Raw genomic sequence first — 21,102 nt, forward strand, 5'->3', positions numbered from 1 at the left:
AAGAGCAGAATGCCACGGCTGACAACAGTTAAGTCTTTCAGATTCACTGCTGCAGTGTTTCACTTCACTAAGCCACTATAATGAACTGTTTTGAAGCTGCTAAGTTTGTCCCAAGGCCAGAAATATGACTGAGTTCAAAACACACTGATAACAAAATGGTCATTGCTGACATGATAGATACACTTCTAGAGACTGGCAAAATGTATTTCTTCTCAGCTAAAAACCAGGTTATGTTTATTATATAAGCCCTCATTCCAGTACCTTAAATAGGAGATTACATATGCGATTTTTAGTTAATCTGTTTCTAAAATACACCATAAAATCATCTCCTCACCTGACGCATTGTAACAGTATGCATCGTACCGATCAGTTGTATTCGCTGGAAGTTTGTAAATGCCAGTGGTATTTGCTGCACAAAGAGGATAGGGTTTGATCCGTGGGATAACAATATGCCCCACCACAAAACCATACCTGTGAAGAACAGAGGTAAACAAACCATATTACTTACTATAGCAGATGTCACCTCAAACATCAAGAAGCTACAAAGAAGCCATTATTTTTTAAAAGTGCATGCAGTTTATTCATACGGTTTTGTTACCTTTTTGTTCCTTGTTCATTTGGTTGCTCCCTTCTCACATCAGTCTCCTGTCACTCAACATCATTTTATGTTTAATTTCTAGAGCTAAACCCATTTAAACTAAACAAGCATCTTACCAAGGTTGTTACTAAGCTAGGTTGATCAGTTCCCCAGGGTGATCAGAGCAAGGGAGTCAAAGTGAGGGAGGAGAGTGCACTTTTTGTTCAGTGCGAGTTTGTATTACCTGACACTAAATTCCCATTCTTTAGGGATTCACATTTTCATTGCTTTGACATAACACACTGCTCAATGACACTTCACTCAGAAGAGCTGAGGGCTCAATTTATGGTACCTGAGCAAGTTTAAAGAATGCTTGCAACACACATCATTTTCTGCAAAAACTGACAGCCTACTAAAATATTCAAATACAAGACTCATTCATCCACAAATCCTTACTGTATCTTTCAGTTGAACAATGTGATTATTGTGCACAGAGCTCACATAATTCAGTGAAGACTGTGATTACATAACGTACAATACATTATTACTATTTTGCAATCCTGTAACACCTGATTGATTCCTATGTATTTAACTAGAGACGTGATAGAATGGAAACAAGAACGGGTTTGGTTTGGGTTTTGCTTTACTTCTCGAGAGGAATGATTTATCAGGGAGGAGTTAATGTCACAGCTTTGCAGTTTTTTATCTATGAACATCATTCCAGTTTCATGTCTAATGTGCAGATACTTGCAATTCTGAAATTCTCTTGTAGGTGGAATTATAAAGTACTTTAACCACACTCTCAACTGAGCTTACAATGCTGACACTTTACAAACCATTATGACCTACTTGTGTTATGTTCTGTTGATTCATCTTATTCACATGCATTTTGATGGTTATATGCAGCATATTTTCCCTCTCCTACTGTATTTTAATAAGAGCTAAGGTTTACTGACAAGGATTACTTCTAGCACAGGATCAACAAATGAAAGTAATAGGGTGGGAGAGTTGGCCAGAAGGAAGGGAGGAAGAAATCCTATCCACATGGCTTTCACGTCCAAATCTGTCCTCTGGTCAATTTTGAATTAGGGAAAAATGTAAAATTAATGAAAAATTACAGCTTACCACTGGGGGAAAAAAAAATTCCCTCTTCTTCTTTCAATTACCTTTATATTTAGCTTTAGAAAATACTTTCCATATTTTAGAATACTCATTATTGGTGGCATAGAAATCTCTACCCATGGGCATTATTTAGGATTTGATCTCTAAATGTTGTGTAGTGCTGGGCAATTCAGAATGCTGTGTATATTCATGTGCTAATGCCAGAAAAAGAACACGTTAATGTCAGAAAAAGAACATGCTAATGTCAGAAAAAGAACATGCCTACTTTGTTATAAAGGACTTTCCCCTCAGAGTAAAGAACTGTTTCTAGTTTTTATGTGGTACCATTTTAAATTGCATTCCCACGTCTCAGAGAAGAACCCTCAAAGAATTCTGTTCACGTATTTCACCACCACAATACTTGTGAAAGTGAGCATGCCAGAACAGGAGATATTTGCAAGCCGTATGGATGTCAGTACTATTTCTCATGGTACCAGAGTGAAAGCCTTAAAATTTTGAAGAAATGTCCACTTCGTTTTTCTAAGTTAGAAGATAAATTCCATTTCTGCCTATTTCCTGTCTAAGTTAGACTGCAATGAAGTTGAAAATCTGCTATCATTTATTTAAACTCCATAATGGTTTGCCAACATGCATCTCCTGGGCTGCAGTGATCATGCACTGGTGGAGTTTGCAGTCCTGGGGGAAATGGGTGAGGAGAAGAGTAAAGTCAAGACCCTGAATTTTAGGGAAGTAAGCTTCCAGCACTTCAAGGAGGTTTTCAATAGGCCCTCCTGAGAAACTGCCCTGAGGGACAAGGGTGCAGAACAGAGGTGGCAGGTATTCAAGGACTCCTTCCATAGAGCGCGAGAGCTCTTGATACCAGTTTAAGAAATGAGGAAAGCAAGCCAAGAGACCTGCATGGCTTTGTTGGGATTAAAGGACAGGAAGGAAATGCACAGGCAGTGGAAGCAGGGTATCAACACCTGCTGGGGTATACACACACTGAGAGCAGCCTGCCCAGAAAAACCTGGGGGTACTGTTGAATGAGAGGCTGGACATGAGCCAGCAGCGCCTGCTCGCAGCCCAGAGAGCCAAACGCATTCTGGGCTGCATCCAAAGCAGCGTGGGCAGCAGGTCAAGAGGGGAGATGTTCCCTCTCTGCTCTGCTCTGCTGAGACCCCACTGTGCCCAGCTCTGGGGTCCCCAGCACAAGAAGGACATGGACATGTTGGAGCAAGTCCAGAGGAGGGTCATGAAGATGATGAAAGGGACAAAGCACCTCTGCTCAGGAAACGCGGAGAGAATTGGGATTGTTATATTAGTATTCACTCAAATTTTTTGAATTAAATGTTTTCTGTAACTTCTAGGCTCTCGCGCTAGTTATTTTTTGAGAAATTAAAGAGTCTGTATTATCCACATTTGTTGTCCTATACATCATTAATTACAGCATGTAATTAGGTCAATTGACAACATGGTTTTGAGGTTTTTAATAACTACTGTAACTGTCCTCTGAAAAATCTCCATTTACAGATTACAGGAATGCACGAATACCGTGGTCATTTTTCACTGAGTTGTCAAAAGCTCATCCCTCACAGTACCACCTGCTGCTTTTTACTGTTCCTTGGCAAGACCGAGTTCCATACATGGCATACACTATCCTCAGCCTATGCTCACATTAGGTCCTTACTTTTCACATACTTATCTTACCAATCGTTTAGTGACACAGTATGATCTGAACATCTTCCTAATTAGTTTATTATCCTGTCATCTTTTGTTATCTTTAGATTTTATCTGTGAGGGGTTACGATTTTTTTTTAAAAGATAAATGGTAAAAAACTATATGCATGAAGGACTTACTTACTACTAGACCCAGAGCAAACATACACATGCACAGAGATGTTTCGTTCATTACAGAATATAACTTATTTAACTAATCTGAACGGCTACAGTAAGTCAAATGTAATTATTACACCAGTAGTGTCATACGTTTTCAAGAATTTCTTTACCTGCAAGTTTCAAATCCAGACTCGTGAGCTTCCTTCAGCTGCTCTAGTGTTGCCAAGGTGCTGTTGAGAGCTCTGCAGAGTTTGACTGCTTCAGATCGTGTGAGACTGTAGCGACCATTTTTTTCAACATGAAAAACTCCTCTGTATCTGCAACTTACATTGAATTCTGTTACCAAAGCAAAAGAAAAAAAAATGTTAACAATTTAGACCTAAGAATTTAGACCTTAAGTGAAGACCTGGAAATCATTTATTTTCAAGTATAATGCTTTCAAAGCAAACCAGCAACAAGTAACAGCTACCAATTCATTCAGAAAAAAGCACTGCCACTTTCAATCACTTTTTTCATACTTCCCCTCTTTGGGCTGAGGCATGAGCCAAATCTCCAGCCTTCCCAAAAATAGCCATACATCCTTTTGTGAGGTATCTAGGACTTTTAACATACCCTTAACACTAATGTGCAGAAGAAGGAGTTAACAATAATAATGTCAATACAAATAAGAATAATCACGTGCGTAGAGGAAAATGGGGAAACATCAGGACACTTCAAAGCAATGTGAATTAAGTTTGCTTCTGCCCCACCTTTCCCTCAAGAGAAAAAAAGCAGTTGCAACTCCAGACTAGAATGACAACTGCTAAGCTCACTTCATAGGAGTAGCTATTATTTCCAGTGCAGAGAGGAGCATGACTCATTTTTATCTTAATTTTAATGGAAGTTCCATGTGTAATAAAGGGAAAAATAGACCAGTCTTCTCCAATACTAAAAGGGCGCGTCTGTACTGTCTATTTGAAAAAAAATTACATATAATAACTGTTTTACTAAAAGACACGAAATGCAATTCATGCACATTTGCATTGACACATTCCATATAAATAATAAGCAACGCTCCTAATGTAATTTTTTGCTTGACAGTCTATTTTGCTTGACAGTCTATTTCACAGATGTGAAAGCAAATGATAGGAATCAAGGCATGCACTCTTTCTTCAGTTTCTTTTGTCCATTGATAAACTGATGTTATTCTGTGTACAGGGTATCTACTCAGTGTAAACTGCAAGGAACATTCCTTTCCATAGCTCACAGGAAACACTCAAGGAGATAAAATACCAGATTAGACCCAGCCTGTATGATGCATGAGAGGATGGCCACTATTCACAGCATAGGTAGGAGTCCAATAGTATTGATTCTTGCTTGTCCAAAGGAGCTCAAAAGCTGTGCAGCCAATCTTGAATACTTGTACCATAGGCAACAGAATTAATCATATTGTTATTTGGGATAGCCTTTCCACAAAAAGAACAGAAAAAATACCTCTTGTCCCACCTTTTTCCTTCCCCCAGTATTTTGGCTGACAAAAAAATCAATTTGTATTGCAGACCTGTTTTACAGTCTTGCTGACTACAGTCCCTAATATTTTTAAAATTTTTATTATCATACATTATTAAAAAACATATGGCACTTCTGCCACTCCTTGACTACTGCTATGGGATGGAGCTGCTCTCACAGCTGCCATGCAAGTGACTTCTACTTTGGCTCCAAATATTTCATATTCAAAGCCTGACATTGCCTTGGAAGTTGTCCAGTCAGTAGCTGTATTAAGCTGAAATGACCTAGACAAGAAAAAGGCTTTTCTTTAGTTTTCCCTTCTTGATCCTCTCTTCCTAAAACATACTCTATGAAGCCCAAGACTTAATGTTAAATATGGGGATCAGACCATGAAATTCTATTTGATTACTTTAAAGTAACAAGCTTAGTGAATTTGGAGCTAAATTTTCTTGGAGCATCAAAATCTTTTGTGATAACTTTAGGCTGATTTCTGAAAAGCTTTTGCTGTGAAAGGGCGTACCACATACACTTGTTTTGGGTTCCATTTCATCGCAGTTAATCCTATATTCACTGAATTATAAAGTGAAGTTCACTTTTGTTTAGAGTGAGTTCATATAGCCGCCATTAAACCTCAGCCCATTCCTGGTTTTAAACACCACAATTTATGCTCCATTACCACTCTGAGACTCAGTCACAGTCAGAATTCCATGTAGAGAGTCAATTACTTAGACTTCTGCTGTTTAAAAAGTTGGCTTACTAACAGAAATAGGCTTAATGGAACTATGTGGAATACGTGCCTACACATGTGTACATTTTCCATGGAAACACTCAGCCTGAGTATGCCCTGCCCACCGGGACACTGCTGAGAGGTACCCGGCTTACTGCACGTGTGCTGCCCAACTGCACTGCATGCAGATGCAGGAGCAAAGCCAAAGCTCCCAGGAAGCCTTGCTCATGCAGCGAGAGAGATCATGTGGGTGTCCAGGAAACCCCAGGCAAATGTGGCAATCCAGTTGTCAAAACTGGGTTTGAGGCCATCCAATTCGTTGGCACTGTGCCCTAAAGTAATGCTGAGACAGCACTTTTGTTTTTTACTTTGATGGTATCTTCTACGCCTACTATTCCAAGTGTACCACTGCTGTAGCAGAGACACTCTGTTCATGAAGAACTGAGCATGGGAAAAGGACCAAAGCAGTACCCAAAACTCACATGGTATTTCACAGTCTAAGCAAACTGTGTAAATTCAGCATCTACTCTTTGAAGATAGTAATTACCACATTTTAAAAATGACAAAATACAAACCCAGAGCTGTCAGGGAACAGAGCATTTTTACTTTATAGTCTTGTATTTTAATGCCCACACAATGGGGACCCTTAACTGAATTAATGAAAAAAATTCTGATCACACCAATAAATACCATATCAAAAATAAATGATGGGATCTAAACTCAATTAATACCTTAATTTTTTTTCCATGCTGAGGCTTATAGAGTAATTTTGAGTTAAGGAAGAAACATGACTGTCAAATTTAAATCAAAAGACATATTTCACCTTTTCCCATAGGGCAGGAAGGTCAAATCCATTAATTTTATGTTGATGTTACTTAGCTGGCTTTAACACAGTTATGCAAAAGATGGATTTTTGTTCTCTTCCAAGAGACAAGGCAATGCAAAACTCATACTGTGTAACAAACTATTGCACTCTAAACTGATCCTTTTAACATTTCTGAAGTATCGAAGGGGCTGACTCCTTCCCCCTCTTAGAGCTGTCTGGCTTTGGGGCCTGACAGGACATAATCTTTCCTTTCTTCTTTCATCCACATGATCTGCTACAGCTGTTTAATTGCCTTTAAGAAGGCAAACAGTACGAAATATGTCTGAACTGTCATAATCATTAATCTCACCCAGACTATGAGATTGGGTGACACAAACCAAAGCCATGGAACGTTCCTAAGTCTGTGCTGAATTTTATGAGCATGGAAAACGTAAACTTCTACACAGGCCATTTCTCCCCATCTTTCCCAGGATTTCTGGTGCTCTCTCTCAAACAGCTGCATGCAAACCTTTCTCTGCTATCACCATTCATGTATCTAAACCAAGTTCAATTAATACTTGTCAACCAAAATCTCTAACTTCAGTTCCCCAGACAATTTGGTAGTTAGAGCCCACTGGTGGGATAGAATCGCCTCACACAGACTAAAGAGCATTGTCCTGTCAGAGAAGTTGAGTTACACCCTGATAATTAATACAAGAGGCTTGTTAGAAACTGTCACTGTAAGAAACCAGGTGCAATTTCCATTTCCACCCTGATTCTGCAACCCTTATGTATAATGAGTAACTCTGACTCACGCTAACTCTTCCCATTGGAACTGATTTTCCATGAAGATTTTTGGTGTACCATACTGATGTCTCATGCACTACTCCCTGTTTTCATTGTTTTCAAGACACCACCTGGGGGTTTCATTCTCAAGGTGGATGCTGTCTTGTCTTTGAGAGGAAAAAAAAAAATAGCAGTTCTTTCAGCAACTGCAGAGATACATCAAAGTGGAAGATTTGCAAACACCCTGCCCACTTGAACGAGAGTATGTGTAAAGCTTGTACGTTGTTAACAGAGTTCTTGGTAAAACCGCATGCTGAATTGCATGGCAACCAGGAAACGTTACGGGGATGTTTTCGCGGGGATTTTCCCTTTCAGTTTGCGGTTCAAGATGATTGACAGGTCACCAGGATGTGCTAAACTGGGGCTGACAACAGGGACAGAACTAGAGGTTTCACAGTGTGTATAGTTTTCATTCTCTTTGTTTTAATGGAATATAGGATTTACATTTACTGTAAGAACTTAGTTCAAATTTATTAAACTAGCTTTGGGCAGATATACATGGGTAAATGTTTCCTTACAATCACAGACTATTCAATCTTGTACTGACATTTCTGAACAGGAACAACCACCAGCTTAGCACTGCTACCTACATTTTGAATATTATCATCTGCTTCAAGTGCATGCTAGTAATGAAGTAGCAAAAAGTAACATATTGGAAACAGATTAAAATATGTTTAAAAGAAAATCCTAGCAACTACGATTCCTCTTCAGGCAAATCTATAAATTGGGCCATATGAGTCCTAAAATCTGAAGAGGCCTGGACAGTCCAGATTTTGTCTCTCAGTACAGACCTATCTCTAGTTATGCCTACTTTTTTACTTGGTTCTCAAGAAAACTACTTCACGGCTAAATAAGAATGCATATTTTACTTCTGACTTGAGAAAATGGCCTCTGAATACAAAATTTCATATGGAATGGATTAATGAAACATTTCAGGATGCAAAACATTTTGTCAGTGTATATATTAAGTTAGCCTGATTACCGCCATTTGACATCTGCGAGAACTTAAGTGTACAAAAAAATACAATTCAGTGATTACCTAATACACTACAACACACATGGGCCTGGAAGGCATTATTTGCTGAGTATTCCACCTTTTTTTTTAGTCTATTAGTAAAAAACTTCACCCAAGCAACTCGCAGTACAGGCAACTGTAACAGGATACATAGGCTTTTACCTTTATGTCAGAAGTTGGACTAAAGCCCAAGTCAGTGATGAAAACCACTGGATAGCTGTTTGCTAGGTCATGAAAAATGATTCATTAATCCCAGCCACAGTCACTAATAGACACGTGTCGACATCATTAAAACACACCTATACTCAAATCCCTCGGGGCTTGATGAGGAAAGGAAAACTGTGCTGGGAAAATAGGACTCAAAACTGGGATGACTACATACTGATCAAAATTCAGAAGCCAAATTTGCAAGATCCACATGAATGAAGCAAGCAGTCCTTTACCATCCCAACACAAAAGCGCAAAGGGTCAAGCCACATGTATAATCATTAAGTGTGCCTGGTTTTGTGTTCTCCCTGTTATGATATTCTTGTTCTGCTAACCACCATTCTCCAAAGAAAGTAGAGAAACAAATCTAGAAATAGACCACCTACACCATAAGCAAGGCTTTTCCACATAGTGACAGTGAAAGTAAGTCTTTGCAGATTCTTGGGAGCTGTCCGATGAAATACTTTCCTTGGAGTATTGCCAAGTTGTGAAACCTACAATGATTTATAGGAAATACATTTCCAGATTTAGTGGCAATAAACCATAGTTTTGGTTTTCAAAGTATCCCTTGTGGATACTTAAATGAAGCCGAATAAGGGGTTTGTCTTTCAGTTTGAAACTGCCTTTAATTCTGAAATTAAAATAATTAAGTTTGCACAAAATAAAATAAAATAGCATAAAATAAAATCACTTAAGAAAGCTAGGTTTAAGTGTTTACATGGCTGTGATACATACAGATGGTTTAAGGAACCCAGACCAAAGTTTCCCTCAGGAATTTTTTTAAATGTCATCTTTTCATTTCAGTTTGGAATAGAAAAATATTCTAAGCCTTGAAAATTTTAATGGGAGAGAAAAAGCCCACACAATTATATCCCTAATAGATAGCTGATATTCAGTGGGAAAAAAATTCTCCACACACCTGGCTTTTTAAAGACAGCAACGTCCAGGAAAAAAACTTTAAAAGGGATTTACCTGCATGTTTGCAAGGAGTTCCTGCTACAAATAGAGACAACTTATTCTTAGTACTTGGGTGTGGTGACAAGAAAGTGAAGATGACTCTCCACAGATCCAAAGGTGTAAAGTCAGAACTTTCTTTGAAGTTGTGCCTACTACCCAGTTGTATTTGGGTACCTAGTAATTCAGTCTGAAAAAGCAAACAAGAGTGTAGCTTTCTCACTTTCCTGTGTGCTGCTAACTGCCTGAAAAGTCATGAGATAGCCATGCTAACCTTGAGGTCCAAGTGGGCTGACGTGGATCTCTGCAGTGAAAAAGAGATGTGGCTGGAGGTATGCACAGAGGCCAGAGAGGGTACACTGCACAAGGAGGCTCTCCTTTCTCCAACAAAAATTACCAAGTATTCCTTGAATTTCTGTATTACTCCAGGAAATGCACACTGGAAATGGGATGCAGGACAAAGCTCAAGCTGCTGACTTTCTTCTAAATTGTTGTTCCTAATGAATCTGCCGACTGATCATCAAAGTATCTGTTTACTGATGGACAAAAATCTCCAGTCTCTTAACTGACAGCTCTCCTGGCTACTGCTTTAAAACAATGGGTGTGGGGGTAGTGCTATTAATAAATCAAGAATTCACAGAGTCACTCAAAATGCAAGTAAGTACAAGAAATATGCTTCAGTCCTCAGCAGCTGCTGTAGGAAGAAAAGAATCGGCTAATGCATCTTCCAATCTTTATCTGCCTGGCAACTGTTGCTCTGGTAAACATCCTGAGTGAGCCCATACTGTGTCATCACTAATGATAAACCTCCTTTCTGCTGAAATTAATATTAGTCTTTTTGTAATAGTCTCACCCAATAGGGAGCTGAAAGTTTTCAGACTACAGTAGAACGTGGTACAGCTGCACAGCACCTCGGGGGAAAAATTGCAGGCAGTGATATCATAGTCTGCAATTAGTTATCTGATATGTCCCCCTCGAAATGATGAAAACATAATCATCATTGCCGATACGGGGAGAGCTCCAGGCTGTACAGTGAGCAGTCTAACCCCAAAGGCTGAGTAACAAGGGCTGTGAGGAGAATCAGTTGGGATCAGTTCCATGCAATCCAGGTGAAGAAACACTCGAAACAAAGCTGGAGAATAACAGATGGGGACTGATTTTCACTGTTTGATCAATTTAGTTATTTGGGATAAAAGCAGTTGATGCACGGAGTTGCTCAGAAGACAGATCCCCAGCCTGGAGCCTAGAGGTTCTTATTCCTATTCCCTGCTCTGTCACTTAGCCTATGAAAGAAAGAAACCTCAGGAATCTTTTCAAAAGCTCTGACAGCCAGCCAGTTAAAACAAAGATAACATTACTCTGGTAGACATACTGAAAGAGGAAGGCTGCTCAGAATATGCCTCACAATGTAGGATATGATCTATAGAAATCAAAGGGAAAGTTCTTACGCAAGCTTCTGATGACGGAAGAGAATATTGTCACATCCACCACTCCCTTAGGTTTTTCCCCCTAGTACAAGAAGGGCAGGGATCCCACAGCCTATAACCAGACTGGCTAGGCCAGCAGGCAACCTCTCCTGCAATTTTTGGTGGCAAAATATTTCCATTTTCTGGACCCTGTGTGACTCTATCCATCCATAAAAGGGTTTCAAGAATCTTGAGATTTATACTGAAAATGCTGACTAGCAAGTAACTTTCCTAAGATGTATACAGGTTATTCATACACTAAGCTACATGTGCTGTTGAATTTCTTTAGTAATTCTTACAATCTCAGTTATGAATCTTCTGGTACTGGTTTAGTAAAAAGGCACATTTAATAACTAGAATTTACAATAAACATTAGTATGGTACACAATGCTGTTGCTATCACTAATATGGTGGGAATAATAATATTTTTCCTATTAAAAGTAAGTGTATTTAAACTTAAAAATTTATGACAGGCAGTGAATATTCTCTTGCTTAAGGGAAGAATGGGAAGGAGGCAGTGGCAGTGTGGCCTCAATATTCTGTGCTTTCAAATACTACATTAAATTCTACATATATTTAGGCAGTGGAGATAAGTAAAGGCAATGCACTATTGCTTGCACGCAATCATCCTTAAATAGCAAAGCATCATTGTTTCCCGAAAGTGTTGGAATCATTGTGAAGCCAGTGATTCTGTTGTGATGCTCATATATTCTAGTAATCTGTTTTAATGAGATATAGCTGGATTTTACAAAAAGATCCAGAGCTAAATCCATGCTTGAATGGTAAATGATACAGTGGCAGACCTCAGTTCAGGTACAGTGAGCTTGATGACACTGGATTCATTTTGAGCAAGAGTCAATTCAAATAGCAGTTTGGGAATATGCTATCTTAATAAATACAAAATTTGAGACAGTTACTAATTAATAAAGCACCAGAATATTTTTTCCCACACCAAGGATATTACTGGAAGCAAAACTCATCAGGTTGTTTATCAAGTGCACTAGACAAAGCATCCATCCAGGAGATAGGAGTACAGGCTGGGAGAAGAATTCATTGAGAGCAGCCTCGATGAGAAGGACTTGGGGTTTGTCATGGATGAAAAGCTGGCCATGAGGCACCTGTGTGTGCTCCCAGCCCAGAAAGCCAACAGTATCCTGAGCATCCAAGGCAACATGGCCAGCAGAGCAAAGACACGATCCTTTCCCTCAACTCTGCCCTCATAAGACCCAACCTGAAGTGCTGCATCCAGCTCTGGGGTCTCCAACATAAGGACATGGACCTGTTGGAGCAAGTACAGATGGGGGCCATGAAAATGACTAGAGGGCTGGAGCACCTCTCCTACAAAGAGGGGCTGAGAGAGCTGGGGTTCTTCAGCCCGGAGAAGAGAAGGCACCAAGGAGGCCTCTCTGCAGCCTTGCAGGACTTAAAAGGTTTTTTTTTTTAAAGAGGAAGACTTTTTTACACAGGCAGATAGTGATAGGACAAGGCGAGACAGTTTTAAACTAAAAGAGAAAAGATTTAGATTAGATGTTAGGAACAAGTTCTTTACTGCGAGGGTAGGAGACACTGGAACAGGCTGCCCAGAGAAACTCCACCCCTGTGCGTGTTCAAGACCAGTTTAGATGGAACCCTGAGCAACCTCATTTAGAGGGTGACATCTCTGCCCATGGCAGAGGGTTGGAACAAAACGGTCTTTGAAGCCCCTCCCAGCCCAAACCATCCTATGATTCTGTGATGTCTCTTAGAAACAGCAGAAGTAGCTGATGCAGTGAGAAACCACTTTTCCAGGTGATTTGCTACCAATCTTTGTGCATAGATCCTACTATCTTCCTTGAACAGTCTAAAAACACGTCTCAGACACACCTTGCTATAACACACTGCTAATTCATCTGACTCATAAAACTACTTTCTCTGGGAGGGTGGGAAATATTGGGCTACTTCCCAATAGAGAAATCAATTCAAGATACCAAACCAGTAAATTAAAAAGCAAAACAGAGGTTTCAATTAGTTATGTTTCCATGACTATCACTGTGGATATATTTGTATCACATCAGGGGTGGAAAAAAGGTGTTAATACATTGCCTTGCAATTGCTGTGGGTCAACAGTAATATGATTGTGACTGTGTTGACAAAATGGCATGACCTGAGCACTATGAGTAATAAAGCCAGACAGAAGACTGATACTGTTAAGAAATTCAGTCTAGGTCTGCAAAAAATTGGTTCTGTGGGTGTTTCAGAAATTAGGAAAATCCCTACCTTTACTCATAAGGAGTATTTTCTCACACGGATTGTTCAGCCGAAGGAAGGATTGCACAGCCAGACACAGTGATGGATTGCCAAACTAACTGAAGAGAGTTTCCTGTTTTTACAGTTACAGTTTTCAGAGAATGCTCTGGTGTCTGTGCTCTTGTTCACTTCCCATCCAGTAGAATAATATTTGCATAAGAACATTTTTCTTACAATTAATCATAATGCTTCTTTCAGCTGAAACAGCCCTGTATGTGAACTCATACCTGCTCTCTGAAACTGAAGAAAAAGAGGCCTTGTTGATGGGACAAGAGGCTAGGACTTTGGAGAAGATGTTCTGTTTACAGCTAAACTGCTTTCTCTCTGTTGTCCTACCTCTGAGGGGGGGATAAAAACACTGACTTCCCATGGGCTATAAAAATCACTAATCATTATTTTCTGCTGGCAGCATGGTTGTCAGTTCACTTCTTTCTCACTAGTTGGGAATATTCTTTATCTCTTAAATACTACTATATCTAGACTTGAAATTTTAAGTTCTAGGGTAATTTAAATACACTCAGACTCCAGGTCTGCTAGATGTGTTGGTGAAACCCATCACATAAGGTAACTCCCTCTTAACTAAATGTTGTAATATTTACGTGAACTCCACGCAATGCAAGGAAAAAAAAAAAAACCAACAAAATTTCAACAGAGACACCAACTATTTCTGAAGTGACACATTGAGAAAGCCTAAGATGTCAAATCTGTTTCAAGAATTCAAGCTCTTCTACAAAAGTCAGAAGAATCCAGCAGCTGACAAACAGAAGGAATACATCTCAGACGTGCTGATGTTGAAATGTTTGAATGTTTAAGGTACTGGAGGATATACTGAGGAGAGATCACTTGTTTTTGTTACGAATGCCCACACTGAGCTTTGAAGACATGGATGTGTATCAAGTAAATGTTATCAATAAATACTTAGTTAGGTTATTAATAGACCCAAGCCTTGCTGGGCCCAAGACTTTCGATGCTGTGGTTACACTATATTTTTTAAATGGGTTTGTGACAACACAGAAGCAATTGAAGAAAATAACATTGTCTGTATTTTATTTTGAAGGGCAGACTAGTCAGGCAGAGAGAGCTTTTTTAATTTTTCCTCCTTTGCTCAGCAGAAGAAATTAATTAAAGAGTTTATTCATTCGTGAATGCAAAATTTTGGATAGAAATTCTACTGATCTTTAAGGGCACTGTTGCAACATCTTACCAGTCTTGCATTGTTCTTTATGCAATATATTGTTTATGCTGCACTAATTTATGATAGGTCTGGTCCCCACTGGCATACATCTAAGTAATAGGAGTTGTTAAGAAATATAAAAGAAGAAAAACGATCTCCAGCACCAGAAAGAAACACAGACTACTTGTTATATGTACTACCTGGATTAAAATAAACTCTCATCAAAGCATTATCAGAAAGAAAATTCAAATTTAGTCATTGGTCTTAACAATCTCCTACTCACAGGATTTGTCTCCTTCTGGAAAACTGGACAATTGGGCTTTTCTCTAGTCCACATGAACCCACAGAGACAGAAAACACTGTCTAGTGTGTATGCCTAGAGATGCCCTGAAAAATCACCTGAAAAACTGTGCTGATCTTACCCTTCCATGATGCTCTAAGATTGCCCCTGCTTCACTGTTTTAAAAAAACAGTTAATGTTGTGCTCTGTTCAGCGTGAACACAAACAATATCACTACTAGATAATGTGTGAGACTTGGCAGGACAAGAATATGTTGAGAAAATAAAGCAAAACTACTCTAATCTTTTCCCACCCAAAAAGCAGCCAGGAAATTAAGCCATAAGAGTAAAAGGAGAAGAAGAAGAAAAAAGGAATTAATAGAACTGATCTTGTAGAAATGTCACAAGACACAAAAATCATAATAGACACTCTTAGAAGAGCTCTGCAGCATTTTATACCACAACAGGGAGCAAATGGGTCCAGGGTTTTACTGAAGTAAGCCACAAAAGCAGGAAAGAAACTTCTCTCTAGGCAGTCACCATGGGAATGTGTCTCACATGCTCAAAATGTCTGGCAGTTACTACTTTTAATACAAGAATTGTTAATGGGATAAGTGCTTGTCTAAAGCCTTAGCTGTGCCCGCTCAGTGATGAACTGGAACCACCAAGTATCTCTTCTCAGTAGGCTATAAAATGATTTTGCTACATTCTGGAAAAAAGGAGTTTAAAAGTTTAGAGCTCAATATGCAACCTCAAGAAGGACACTTTTATTTTCTGTGCTAGGAGAGATTTTGCTCCTCACAAGAAGACAAAGTTACTCTGACTCGTGCAATGGAAGAGTGGTATTTTGTCAATACAATTTTACGAAGTCACCGGACACTCCAGCCCTACAGCCTTTCCCAGAGCATCAAGCCTTTATGAACAAATACCTCCAAACCTTCAAGAAGACAGTTGATATTTATAACTAGGAAGTATTGGTTCAAACAGGAGTGCAACTTGACAAAATTTAAGACACCATTCTTCAGTTAATTATTAAATAAATTTTAAAGTTCTTGAACCTAAAGAAGCGTTAAGTCTGACAGTAGAGCAAAAGATGTAAGTCAGTTCTCACTTGGCAAACTGCTTCAAACATCCCCAATCATAAAAGATAAGCATGGAATAATAACTCTTTAAGGAAGCTCTACTTTGCATTTGCTGTTGTCTAACAGGAAACAATTGCTATTGAACTGAAAACAGCTGCCGGTCCTCAGTGTGTATAGAGATAGCAAACCCACAAGTAAACAGGATAAAACTGTCAGACCAATGAAGTCTTATCTGATTTTTATAGCACTGCTACTGGCCAAATTGATTTAAACAAAATATGTGTTATTTCACTTCCATGTGAAATGGAATAAATTTGACATAAGTGTTCCTATATGTCAAATTTATGCATAAACAATATACAGGAACAGAGAACAAAACACTGCATTTATAAATATGAAGACTCATTAGCGAAAGAAGCTCTTTTTTCTGCACTTACACACCTGTGTAAATGATGGAAAGGGAAAGGACATGTAAATAATGAAGGACACTTAATCAAGCAGGAGAAGGGAAAATAAGGAAGTGAGTGAAAGATGCGTTCAGGCTGCACCCTCAGTGTCTTCATTATTAATGAATCATGTTTCTTTATAATTGGCAAATACTACTTTCCCTTGAACATTCCTGGTTAACTATTCCATATTCCTTGTGCAGAAGCTTTATCCAGAGCACCAGGATGGAGCTGGGAACACCTGGCTATCCTCAGCAGTGGCATATTGTGTCACTCCCTCGTCTCCTCATTCTGTGATAGGGACACTCCACCTTGTTGGCCGATGGCAAAGGGTAGGTAAATCATTCCCATCACAACCACCCCTACAGCACTGCTGAACTATTGCATTTACATGCTGCAGGAAGAGCGTATTCCAGCCTCTTTAGTCTGTTTTGAGTGGGCATGAGGGCTCAGAGCGCTCCCTGCAAACAGCCGCAGCCGTGCTGCCCTGGCACGCATAATACCAACCCCTTGCTGATACGCCTCCCTGGTGGCAAGCTGTGTTCTCTCTGAGAGGCTGCCAGCTTAAGGCTGGTGCTCGACTTTTAAACCCCAGTTTGGCCAGCAGCTTGCTTGCTTTCTGGGCACTTGCTTACATCTGCTCACAGGGGTCTGGGTGCGCACAGAACAACCACCGAGCTTCAGTTAACCTCTCACTTCTGTATGGGAAACCTGCAAGAAACTATTCATTACAGCTACCCACACACACCACACCCTGCTTCTTTACAGACACCTATCCATTAACAAAAATAACAATAAAAAAGCCCCCTAGGGAAATGTACTTCTGAGAACCTGTTTTGCTAACATGCTGTCACTGTGAGACATACATAATTAACAAAAGCTATGCCATGGCAGGTTTTTTTTACTATTATACATTCTGTCAGAGGCAGCATCTTATTTACCAAAGCAGGTATTTTGTAAAACAGATATTAATTGTGAACTTGAGGATTGCAGGCTAATGCCCTTTTCCTAGGCAATTGTCAGTTTGCACCCTGGCAATCTCTTTTATAACCCTCTCACATGCTTTTGGAACAGTATCATTAGCAGAAAGAGAGATGGAAGTTTTAACACAGCTGCTGCATGTCTGGCTTTTTTTTTCTGGTTTGTTTTTTTCTTTTAAGACACAACACAGCCTCTTAGAGCTTCCAGCTACTAAGCTGCATCAGTCATCAAGAGAAAAGAGAAAACAAAGTGAAGCAATGTATTTTTCAAACTGCAAATATAAGTAAAATTCAGGTCATCTCTGTGATTTTTACTTTGAATTAGCATACCCTGCTTGTGCTTTCATGTTTTTAACTGCTAAAGCTGTAGATGATTCTTCAACTCCTTTTGTTTCTTTTGGCCTTTTGTATTGTTTTGGGTGTTTTTTTTCTAATGTTTCACAATCTGAGAATCGAAGGTTATTGTGCCAAAATAAGATTGCTGCATTACATAAAGTTGCCAGTGTTGTCGTATAGAGGAACTGGAAAGTCCCAAAGCCATTGCTTACAAAAGAAAGTTCAATTATGTTCTTAATTGAAAGCACAGACTCAAAAAATGACTGTAGGATTCGTTAGGCAGGAAAGAGTCACAGAGGTTTGAACTTTAAATTGCAATTAGCTGAACTTTCTGTCTGACTGGAAAGATTCTCCAAGGAAAACCCCTCTTTTTCTCAGTTGCCACTTCGCATCGCTGCATGCAAACTCATTCATGTGATGAGCTGCTGTGCCGTCCCTTGGGCGGGGGCAGCTCCGGCAGCCGCGGCAAGGGAGGGAAATCACAGCCAGCCGCTACTGATATTACTGCTGAGGCACTGTGGGGAGGCTTGTGATTGAGCGGGGAGGAAGCTGATAAACACACAGCACTGACTCAATCCTCTCTGCCACTACTATTAGCAGCACCCATAATGGTCACTGATAATTACAGTGTCTGATAGCTTTGAAAGTATTATTGCCTCTCTGGGAGGGAGAGATGACTGTATGTTAAGAGATGATGGACTCCTGGAAAATGACCAGCAGCTACACCAAACCGGCTTCACGCCTACAGTCGTGGATAACACACAGAGAACGGTCCAAACCACGACGTTTGTCACAGAGAAACCCTGACAGGAAAAGGCAAAGAACAAAATAGATTGTGGATGTGTTTTACTTTGTAGCAACTTGGAAGTTTGCATTCCTCCATTGTAAGAATTCAGTTTAATGCTGACAGATTGAATCAGCATGCTCCCAGATGCCAGCTGACGCTAAAGCACGATGTGTTTTGAACAGCATTAGTTGCTCCTGTGCAATGTTGCATTGTTCTCAAAGTAGGTAAGATCACTCTGGTGGGTCATGTTTGTTTCACAGTTATCCTGTGTGAAGTTGTATTTCACAGACAATCACGTACATTTATTCCTGGTCCTGGAAAAAACAATTCTAGAGGAGAGTTTTGCAGAACTCCTTCCTTTGCTCTCTCACACAGCATTCTCTTGAAAAAAAAGACCAAAACCAAACAGTGATTTATAAAGAACAGAATACATATCATGTGAAGAGGAGAATTATCATCTTCCATATTGACTGTATTTTCAAACACTTATCCCTTAGTTCTGGAACAAAAATGTGATGCAAGAAGACCAGATAGCAGATGGAGAAGCCTTTTTACAGCATTTGGAATTTCAAAAACTTTTAAGTTCTTTGACTGATTTACCCTCTCCTTATAAAAGAACTCTACGTTGTTCTTTCTCTGCTTCTCTAAAATGTATTTTACTACCAGTCAACTACATTCAGAACTCATAGTATCGAATATTATCACATCTTTTCAACAAGTATTTTAGCAGTAATGACCTCAGGATTCTCTCTGGTGTTTATTTGTCTATCAGCGTGTCATGATATCTCCTACTCCTGGCACATTCTTGATAGTGTCGAACCTCACGCACGTTTAGGTGATAGATGAATAACTGCAATATTTACATTGTCTTCAAGTCAGGCCTGTAAAAGCCTGGGGAACTCCTCTGGAAAGAAAGATATACCACACATGGATGAAGATTTTGTTTAACCTTGGCTAGAGCCACCAGTGGTTTTAAAAGCATTTACTTTAAAAAGTTCATCCTCAATTGTATGATGCTATCTGTCCTCATTAAGCCTTTCTCTTACTTCCTGTTTTCAAGGTAATGGCTCTTCATTGCGGTGAACACCAGTACCTAAAGAATCTTCAAATATTTCTCCAAAGACTGCAAGACAATCCCCTGCCATGGTTTGTTGGCTCTGTGTGTGCGCATCTTTCAAGGGCAGCTACGTAACCCTTCCACTAAACAATGATGGAAAGTTCAAGTGAATGCTTAATAAAGCCTAGTTACTTTGTAGCTTTGGGAAAACAGCCAAGATACACACTGTAAAGACTAGAGTGAAAATAAACTAGCACAAAGAGCTTCTTCAAACTGCTTTATTTACAAATTTACACGATAGGTATGTAAACCAAGGGGCAGGCAGGTCTCTTCCTTTGTGACTGATAAGCAGCTGCAGTAGCCCTGTCTCAGAGCCTTACCTTGTGCTAACAGCCAAGCTCCCTCCTCCCACAGGCAGACTCACTCTCCCTCCTTCCATTTCACCTGTACCGCTACTACTTCTGTTCCAGTTTCTTCCAGTTTGGGGGTCAAAATTCTAGGATTCGCTTTGTGTTAATCAAGGAAAACTTTGAGACAAATATTTCTACAAATACATAATGCTCACAGGAGATAATCTGCTACAAAAACATAATTCACCAAGATGTCAGCATCTATATTCTCCAGGATCCAGACTGCTTAGACAAGTCATGTCAACACCATGAGTAAACCGTGTTCACATATCAGTGACAGTATAGCCACAACACCATAGAAATAAGTTTTTCAGCTTTCTCTGTATCTCATTTTTCCTTTTGAAATCAATTAAGAGTGATTCCAGGTCCTCTTTAATTCTGTAAAACTCTGTACTAAAGGAACCAAAATTCCAGTTCAGGAGTTTCCCAACAGCAATAGCTATTAGTCTGTGATGCGCAGCAAAATCACTGGCTAAAAAAAGAAAACACCAGCATCAACTGCTGTTTTGAAATGATTACTGACTACAAAGTCACGCTGGAATGTATTTTATACCAACTCAAATATACTGTAGCTGTAGTGCAATACCTTACTAAGCCAGTAAAGAAACTTCCCTGGGGGGCATTTGTGAAGTTTGACATACTTTTTGTAGCTATGCTGAAGGTTCGATTATGGGACTTTCTGTCTCACTGTAAAGCACTGTAAAAATCCCAGAGTCAGTTCAGACCCTGCTCTCTAGGACACTCCAGGCAGCTCATAGAACTAAAAATCAATCAAGGAGTTATAATATTTATATAATGCACAGACTTGGACCAAGCCAAGTATTTAAACACATCTTTAAACACATCTTTAAACACATACCTTATTTGCCTACAGTAGCCTTGTCCTTTCTCTTAAGGTTTTGTCTGTATACCTGATCTCAGCAACAGCATTTTGGTACGATGGACACACAATTTTAGAAAGAAAAGCAATGAGGCTGCTTCAGCTATCACAGATGCACGGGAAACTTGTTCCCTCTGACACACCCATTCACAGCCTGGCAGCACTGCAACCATTACATGCTGCTCAAGCAAGTGAGATATATATTCACTATACACACAGACACAGCCCTTGGGTGACAATGGCCATGAAAAATGCATTTTGTTAGACTCCTGGAACTGATGAGCACAAAAACAATATAGAAGCACAACTGTTATCCCTAACCACAAAATGCCTCGAGGCAGTTGCAGTCACAGTGAGAGTCTG

General features: G+C 39.5%; 1 protein-coding gene across 20 annotated transcripts in view; it reads right to left on the minus strand.

The window, feature by feature from the left end:
- Positions 1 to 21,102, minus strand: part of CD44 (CD44 molecule (Indian blood group)) — a 53,107-nt gene that overhangs the window by 31,022 nt on the left and 983 nt on the right. For all 20 annotated transcript variants that reach the window (XM_032111033.1, XM_032111031.1, XM_032111030.1 and 17 more), the window contains exons 2-3: positions 3,685 to 3,850; positions 335 to 471 (exon numbers count right to left, since the gene is read on the minus strand). In XM_032111033.1, coding sequence (XP_031966924.1) covers positions 335 to 471; positions 3,685 to 3,850 — 303 coding nt within the window. The remainder of the gene's footprint in view (positions 1 to 334; positions 472 to 3,684; positions 3,851 to 21,102) is intronic.

The sequence above is a fragment of the Corvus moneduloides genome, chromosome 6, assembly GCF_009650955.1.
Source record: "Corvus moneduloides isolate bCorMon1 chromosome 6, bCorMon1.pri, whole genome shotgun sequence".
In the NCBI taxonomy this organism is placed as follows: Eukaryota; Metazoa; Chordata; class Aves; order Passeriformes; family Corvidae; genus Corvus; species Corvus moneduloides.